Source organism: Eumetopias jubatus, unplaced genomic scaffold, assembly GCF_037043125.1.
Source record: "Eumetopias jubatus isolate StellerSeaLion01/CBP00866 unplaced genomic scaffold, mEumJub1_p1.0 scaffold_4, whole genome shotgun sequence".
Classification (NCBI taxonomy): domain Eukaryota; kingdom Metazoa; phylum Chordata; class Mammalia; order Carnivora; family Otariidae; genus Eumetopias; species Eumetopias jubatus.
Window position 1 is genome coordinate 89,875,308 of NW_028274810.1, and position 8,867 is coordinate 89,884,174.

The following is an 8,867-nucleotide window of genomic DNA, read 5'->3' on the forward strand; positions in this document are numbered from 1 at the left end:
AGAGCGGAGGCGTTCTGTGGGCTGGGCTGAGAGCCTCCTCCCCGAGACAGCATCGGCTTGACCCCCGGCCCCGGAGGGCCCGAGCCAGGGGGCTGTCTTAGTAGATTCCTGCAGTGCCTCCACCCTACGGTGGCGGAGACACAGAGGGCGGGTCGCGCCTGAGGGTCAGGGGGGAGAGTGACCCGCCCCGGGTCCAGGGCCCTCCCCACCCGCCTGGCGGCCAGAACTCCAGCCCTGGGGAGTGGGCAGGGCCTGTTTTCTGTGCCTCACGCCCTGCTTTTCGCCTCCTTTAGCGCTGTCTGCTAGCTGCTTTTCCTGCTCTATCTTCTGGGAGGTGAATCCTTGAGTCCGTGATGGCAGCCACCCTGCTCATGGCTGGGTCCCAGGTAAGCCGGGGGTGGCTTCTCGGACCCTGCCTCTGCCTATCCACCTTGTCCCGCGTTTCTTTGCTCTGCAAATCCCTGTTGGAAATTCCGGGGATTAGTAATTAGCTCGCTTCAGTGTCCTGCCTCCAGGAACCTCAGTACCAAGCCATTATAGCCACTAACAAGCATTTATTGAACACCAGCTGTATGCCTTTAAATACTGGGGAGACAAAAGATGGATGAAACGGGCCCTCCCCGCCTGCTCACAATCTGTAGGGAGACCGACGCATCCGATTAACCGTGATACAACGTGATAACAGTTTTATTTGTCGTAGGAACAAAGTGCCGTGGTGTGCGAACCAAGAAGTGGGAGTGATTAATTCTCGAGAGTCCGAGGGAGGAGTGGAGCGGAGCAGGGGGATAGGGGCCACTGAAGAACAGTTGGTACTGGAACAGGGCCTTAAAGAATTGTAAGATTTCACTAGTCTGAGAAAGAGATTCCATGAAAAGAGGAACATTGTGAGTAAAGGTGTGGAGTGATGTAGGTGTTGTATGTGTTCTGAGAAGACATACAGAGGATAAAGTTCTGGAGTGGGCAGGAGTATCTGGCCATGGAACCAGAGCAGTCAGCTGGTAAATGGTTCCCTTCTCTACCACATCTCTTTTTTTGCCTGCTTATTTCTTCTCTCGACTCTTCAGATCAAAGTTAATTCCTTTTGCCTTCTCAACAATTCTAGCCATGTCTCTAATTTCAAGAAGAAAAACTGGTACTAACCTCCGGATACCAAGTAATGAGGAAGCGTTGTGTGATTTCAGGCACCTGTGACATTTGAAGATATGGCCATGTACCTCACTCGGGAAGAATGGAGACCTCTGGACCCTACACAAAGGGACCTTTACAGGGATGTTATGCAGGAGAATTATGGAAACGTTGTCTCATTAGGTAAGTAAGGATTCTCTCTCTTTCTTTACCCCCACATTTTCAAGACTCTCAAAAATGGCTAAATCTTTCAATGCAACCTAGTTGTTGGATTTTTAAAAGCATTTAATTGGCTTTTGGCTTGAGTTGAGTCCTCAGGCAAATCTTTGAGCGTAGGAACATCAAGGTCATATTGTCTAAAAAGAAAAACTGTTTCTGCCCATTTTAGAAACATTCAGATTTCTTGTGCCCTGAGTCATCTACCATTCTCCAGCCTGTTTGTACAGATCACTGACCAAACAGGTCTGACATAATGGTGCGTGCCAGGATGTAAATGCCCCTGTAAATGGTGGTTTTACTGGAAGATGAGGGGGGTTCTGACCCAGGTTCATGGGAGGGCAAAAGCCACATTTTTGTGTTTGTTTTGGCTTCAGAGCCCTGGCTTTGCCTGAGGTCCTTTATTTATCTGGAGCAGGTACTTGTCTAGAGATGTTTCAGAGTCAATTGTAGGTTTTGAGTGTGTCAAAGGTTGTTCAGGAGAATCATGAACTAAATGAGATCACAGATGCTATTAGGAAGGGAAGCTAATTTTTTTGATGGTCTGCAAACCTGTCTTCTCTTAGCTATCCTTTGGTCTGGGTGTAACTATAATAAACAGTATATTCTTGAGCTGAACGGTCTTTGACTCAGTTCATCCTCTGGTAAGACTTGACAGAAGTTAGCAACTGTGTATGGTTCACTAGGTCATCTGCCACTCATTAGGACTAATTGTTTTTTGGAAACCTTTATTTCTGTAGCCTTTTCCAGAACCAAAGGCAACTATGAGGGCTTTCCTTTTAAACTTGGGCTCTTCCTGATGTTCCAAGATTCTTGGATCTTTCCTTTAGAAAAGTAACTAGAAATGAAGTTATTTACCTAGATGTATGACAGTCTCTAATCCCAATATTACACTCAATCCAACAAAAGCAGGAAGTGAGAATCTTAAAGAAATGTAAATTTAGGGGCACCTGAGTGGCTCAGTCGGTTGAGCGTCTGCCTTCGGCTCAGGTCATGATCCCAGGGTCCTGGGATCTAGCCCCACATCGGGCTCCCTGCTCGGTGGGGAGTCTGCTTCTCACTCTCCCTCTGCCTGCAGCTGTCTCTCTCTGTCAAATAAATAAATAAAATCTTTAAAAAAAAATGTAAATTTATATGGCTGTGGTCCAGCCCAAGGAGCACTTGTTAGAAGGATTGAAGCATGGAAGAACACACACACACACACGCACACACACACACACACACACACACACACACACACAAGTTCCTTTCCCAAATAAATTTGGAACTGGGTTAGTAATATTTACGAGGTTTCTTTACCTCAAGACTCTTCAGAACCTTTAATGTGTTAAATTGTATGTGAATTCTAAGAAGATGTTGGATGCACCATTTACCAACTGAATTTATTCATGGACCCTTTTCTCCCAGCATACCTAGTAACCCTTTTGTTAAGGAGTATGCTAAGAACACAACTTGGAAAATACAGTGTCTGGTAGAAAGTTTCTTGTAGAAAGTGGTGGTTTATTTTCATTTTCATTTGAAGACTGTATTTAATGTCAGGAATGTTCTGAGCCAGGCATTGTTTTTGCATCCTCCAACCTTCCCTCCTCTATTCATATTAAAAGGCCACTGGAAAGTAACAAGTAACTTTTGGCAGTCACCTTTCCTGTCAACTAAGACTTGATATAGCTAGATAAAAATTTGTTTTTTTTCATAATAACCCAGTAGATTCTTAGTAACTATTATATAATGGTAATAATGAAGACTTGAAAAGTTAAGAACATAACATGCAACACAATCACACATAAAATACCTAGGCCCTTGGCTTTTAGAGATTCTAAAATAGAGTCTCTTATACTTTCTGTTTCTGACTCTTTTCTTTCAAAACACCAGGAATATATACAATTTTCATAAAGAACCATTAACTGTAGAGAGCATGAACTATTATCAGACAGACCTGGATTTAAATCTCGGCTCCACCATTTTCTACTCTATGAGCCTGCACAAGTCACTTCTCTGGGTCTTTTTTTTTTTTTTTTTTAAGATTTTATTTATTTATTTGTCAGAGAGAGTGCACGATCAAGCAGGGGAAGCAGCAGGCAGAGGGAGAAGCAGGCTCCCTGCTGAGCAAGGAGCCCGATGTGGGACTTGATCCGAGGACCCTGGGATCATGATCTTAGCTGAAGGTAGACATTTAACTGACTGAACCACCCAGGTGTCCCTCTTCTCTGGGTCTTGGATTTAAATCATTTAAATCATTCATAGACTGATTCATAGAAATCATCATAATGCCCGACTTTCAGGGTGGTTGAGGTAATTCAGGTAAAAAACATAGCACAATGCCTGGTACACAGTAGATAAATTTTTTGTGTGTATTTGCCAGTATTATTATTATTATTTACCCTTTGTTACAGATTTTGAGATTAGGAGTGAGAACGAGGTGAATCCAAAGCAAGAGATTAGTGAAGATGTAGAATTTGGGACTGCCTCTGAAAGACCTGTTGAGAATACTGAGGAAAATCCTGAAAATGAAGAGGCCTTTGAAAGCAGGGATAGACCAGAAAGACAGTGGGGAGATTTAACAGCAGACGAATGGGTAAGCTATCCTCTTCAACAAGTCACTGATCTGCTTGTTCACAAGGAAGTCCACACAGGCATCCGATACCATATATGCTCTCATTGTGGAAAGGCCTTCAGTCAGATCTCAGACCTTAATCGACATCAGAAAACCCACACTGGAGACAGACCTTATAAGTGTTATGAATGTGGAAAGGGCTTCAGTCGAAGCTCACACCTTATTCAGCATCAAAGAACACACACTGGGGAAAGGCCCTATGACTGTAATGAGTGCGGGAAAAGTTTTGGAAGAAGCTCTCACCTCATTCAGCACCAGACAATCCACACTGGAGAAAAGCCCCACAAATGTAACGAGTGTGGGAAAAGTTTCTGCCGGCTGTCTCACCTAATCCAGCACCAAAGGACACACAGTGGAGAAAAGCCCTATGAGTGTGAGGAGTGTGGGAAAAGCTTCAGCCGGAGCTCTCACCTAGCTCAGCACCAGAGGACCCACACAGGTGAGAAGCCTTATGAGTGTAATGAATGTGGACGAGGCTTCAGCGAGAGATCTGATCTCATCAAACACTATCGAGTCCATACAGGGGAGAGGCCCTACAAGTGTGATGAGTGTGGGAAGAATTTCAGTCAGAACTCTGACCTAGTGCGCCATCGCAGAGCCCACACAGGAGAAAAGCCGTACCACTGTAATGAATGTGGGGAGAATTTCAGCCGCATCTCGCATTTGGTTCAGCACCAGAGAACCCACACCGGGGAAAAGCCATATGAATGTAATGCTTGTGGGAAAAGCTTCAGCCGGAGCTCTCATCTCATCACACACCAGAAAATTCACACTGGAGAGAAGCCCTATGAGTGCAATGAGTGTTGGCGAAGCTTTGGTGAAAGATCAGATCTAATTAAACACCAGAGAACCCACACAGGAGAGAAGCCCTATGAGTGTGTACAGTGTGGAAAAGGTTTCACTCAGAGCTCCAACCTCATCACACATCAAAGAGTTCATACGGGAGAGAAGCCTTATGAATGTACCGAATGTGAGAAGAGTTTCAGCCGGAGCTCAGCCCTTATTAAACATAAGAGAGTTCACACTGACTAAGTCCTGTAGTTACAAGAAATGATTCATTTGAAGGTACAATTTTATTTGACATCAAAGAGCTCTCTCAAGACTGAGCTTCTTTTACCATACTGAATTTCTTTGTGGGCCATGGTTTAAAACATCAAAGAAGATAAGCCATTTGCAGTTCTGACCCACAACTCTGGGAATGTTATCCCCTCCTCCAAAGTAGTGATTTTTATTCATTCGATATTAATGAAGTACTTCATCAAAATCAGCCCCACAAATAACTGGGAATCTGAAGACTAGGGGATAAATGCTGGTAAATACTCAGGCCTGGGAATGGAGTAAATCTTTAAAACTTATTTCTCTCATCCTTGGCCCAAAGAACTATGCTAGGGGAAATGTTGTACTGTAATAGGGTGGTCACAGCTGCTTCGGAAAAAGACAACCAGAGACTGCCTGAATTGCCACACCTATTCACTCTCCATAGTAGTTGGGCACACACATCTTCCCCTTCAAAAGGCTTTTTCCTTGAGTTACTCATGCATTTATATCTTTCCATCTTCCTGAGAGCAGGATTCTGCATAATGAAGGCAATGATCAAAACTTTTTTTCCTCATTGTTTCTAATTTAACTTTATTAAAGCTTGCATCTTCGCAAAAGCTAACTGAAGATACAGATTGAAAGAAAAATGAGACACAGGTTTGGGGACCAAGGACTTATCAGTGGTAGTGACTTTAGCAAGAGATGCCCACTGTTGTTACTGCCATTAATCAAAATGTATTCATTTTCTTTGGGGATCACTGTAGGGAACACTGTAGGGAAAATATCTTCAAGGAAAGCTAGGACCATACTGATGGTGGAGTGTAAGGAGCAAGTGGGATTGACCACTTCAGGGAAGGAAACACAGAATTCCTCCGCAAGAAACACCACTGGTCCTTTCTGTGTTCTTCCCCCTCTACCCTTTAAGATCAATTCTCTGTATACTGCTAAATGTAGAATTTGATAAGGGCCACATCCCAGTGTTTAACTTGGCTTGCATAAGGGCATGTGTAATGTACAGTAAAACGTGTATTCCTGTAATTTTTCAGTAGCAGAAATTAATTCACACAGAATTAGCATGTTCTTGGGTGATGTTGATCATGTGACAGAACTACAGACAACTCCAATGTGAGATATGTCCTTTTGTTTTCATTTTTTCTAAGGAAAAAATTTAAACACTAGTGCTCTAGTGTGCATCTCCTGTAAGATCTGTCTTTGTACAGAACTAAGCACTTGTTTATGTGTATCAGTCAATTATGGGAGATAATGACCGGACAGAGAGGGTGATTGTCCTGTTCTCAGACCGAATTATCTTCTCTTTGGACTAGTCACAAGGAATTAATAAACCTAGATAGGAATATATTTCCATCCCTTCGGTCTACAGATACATGTGGTTAAAATGAGAGTTGACCCAATTTAAGCCTGTTAGTGTCCGTTCTCCTTATCCCAGCCCACCATAGGAATTAAGAAATACCCCAGATGTTGATGCTTACCCAGGCATTTGGGGGTGGCAGTGTGAAGGGACTAGAGTAAGGCATATATATTTTTAAGCGTGCCCCCAAGTTCTTTCTACCGTGCTTTATTGTGAGTGTTGTAACATTTGAAAAATACTCCTGCCATAGCTCTTTGGGACTTGGTGTGTTAAAGGAGCCAGTGGTTTCTCGGGTAATCTACTAAAAGGAGTCATTAGGACCCACAGCTGTGTGGGACTGCATCCTTTGCAGTGACACAGCCTTGAAAGTAAGAAAATGAAACACCACTCAGTCAAGGAGGTCTCTTTATTAGGTTGCCACTCCCATTGAAATACAAACTTGGGCAGGGAGCATGTTTGGTGTTCTATACAAAATCTAGCCGACTGTGGGTATTCATGTTTTAATTGTTGAATGACTTAACATGTTCTTGATGACTAAACTCGAATATGTCTTTTCCTGTATCAATGTTGCTAACGGTTTTAATGAATATCAGAGTTCTCCTGTTGTTTCTGTGTGCCACAACGGGCATCAGCTTTGGAGTGGCCACAGAAGACAGCATCCTCACGACCCAAGTGTGTATCACTCCTTTTCTCTTCCCTATCCTCCTGCCCCACCCCAGCCTGTTCCTGCTGCTGCCTTTGGCTTCTTAGAGGTGAGTGGCTCAAGTGCCCCAGCCATCTCTGCACACGCATACACTCCAGCTGGGAAGTTAAAAGGGCAAGGGCCAGGCCAGCTGTTTCCTCTCTTTTTCCCAATTGCTGCCCATCTGCTGTGTTGAGCTTTGTGTAGAACCTATGCATCAGACTCTCCTTGCTAACGCTTTTTGCATGTCTTCTGCTCCCAAGCCTCTGGCTGCTTCTGCACATATACCCTGAACACTTTGTGCCTGTTTTTTATGGTTGTGGAGAGTGAGTGAACAAGTAAGTGTGTAGAGCAGTTTTTTGTATGGTATTGGTCACAGTTACACTAGTGTCTATCTACATCTGTATTCTAACAATATTCTATAATTAAAAGTATAATTTTTAAAAATCAAAGCACTGAGAATTATTTTAGTAATCCAGCACTGATTCTTAAAATGGCATTTCATCAGATTCATTAAAATGGGGCACGATTGTCTTTACATTGATGCATTTGTACAGATGTTCTTGTGGAAATTTGGGAGTACATTGTTTTCACACATTGGTGAGCCCTCTGGATATTGCCATATTTGGGGAAGATGCAAAAATCTGGATAGTTTCCTATGAAGATTGGGCTGGTGGCAAAACAGCATGGAAATATTTGGTTATGAGTGCCTCATTAGCTTTGGAGAAGGAAAAAACAAACACATCCAAATGCAGAAATGAGAGGAGGCCTTGTTGCTTTAAAGAGATATTTTTGGGTATCTGTTGAGAACGCTGAAACAATTTCTACTGAACCAGTATTGGGATCCCAGAACAGATACCTCTTAGAAACAGTCAAAGGCTCTCTATTCATGACAAAGTTACAGTTTGCCTAAGGCAGTGATTATGTATTACTAGGGTGTAACCACAATTTTCAAATTACTTACAAGCAATTTTAAGAAACCTTTCTTCAAAGGGGGGGCCAATCTAGGCAGAGGGAGGAGGTAGAAATACTTTAAATTGGGGAAAAATACAAATATGGAAGAAAAGTTGTAACCCTATAGACAAAACTTGGAAAAGAGATTTTATCAAAAAATTTTTAAAATTCTATTTTTCCCTCTACATGTTCAACTATTTTTATTTCTGGAAGGAAAAGTTAAAGGAAAACGCGGGCTCACCTGGAGCCTCTGCTCTAAAGGTATTTGATATGTTAATACTTTGCCATTATTGTAATGGAACAAATTTCCTTCTGTGTGATCTTTTCTCTAAGAGGCTAGTTTAGGGCTTTGGCTTTGCTTCCAGGCCACTAGGATACCGATGAATGCACTGAAATGATAATTTGTTAAGTGGTTCCCTACTGTTTCAAAAGTTGGTATTATTTGAAAAGGAGTTCCTATGCCCTGGGAGAAATGGACTTTTTGAAGTATTGGTTAGATACCCATCTCTACAGTATCGTGGGCTACTGCTTATCTATGGGAGACTTCAAGATAAGAGGTCATTAGTGAAAAACAACTGAGGAGTGAAACTTCCAGAAAAAAATTACCTTCTCATGACCTAAAATTGTTTCATAGTTAATTCCATTTTTAAATCTGTTTTCCTAAATGTTTCATGTTCAAAGTTTGTATCATTTTCAGCTCCTCCGGTGTTGTTTTTCCTTCTGGGAGAGATTGAGGCTGATAACCTCAAAATCTCACTTTGAGTTTCACAACAGCCCCTGCACCTAGCTGGCATGTAGACACCTCCATTTGGAAATTACCCAGGCACCTTAAAATCAAACCCCAAACTGACCTTACCACTTTCTTCTGC

The 8,867-nt window shown here is 42.6% G+C and overlaps 1 protein-coding gene across 1 annotated transcript; it reads left to right on the forward strand.

Annotated features, from left to right (window-relative positions):
• Positions 1-7,496, forward strand: ZNF436 (zinc finger protein 436). Its single transcript, XM_028090842.2, has 3 exons — positions 1-386; positions 1,182-1,308; positions 3,735-7,496. The coding sequence occupies exons 1-3, from the start codon at positions 354-356 to the stop codon at positions 4,985-4,987; spliced, it is 1,413 nt and encodes a 470-aa protein (XP_027946643.1). The 5' UTR covers positions 1-353; the 3' UTR covers positions 4,988-7,496.
• Positions 7,497-8,867: the final 1,371 nt, after the last annotated feature.

Bases quoted from the DNA above. Each gene is read 5' to 3' on its own strand.
- ZNF436 (XM_028090842.2), top strand. From the start codon at position 354: ATGGCAGCCACCCTGCTCATGGCTGGGTCCCAG. The intron at 387-1,181 runs GTAAGCCGGGGG...GTGTGATTTCAG, and splicing joins TGCTCATGGCTGGGTCCCAG to GCACCTGTGACATTTGAAGA. The intron at 1,309-3,734 runs GTAAGTAAGGAT...CCTTTGTTACAG, and splicing joins TGGAAACGTTGTCTCATTAG to ATTTTGAGATTAGGAGTGAG.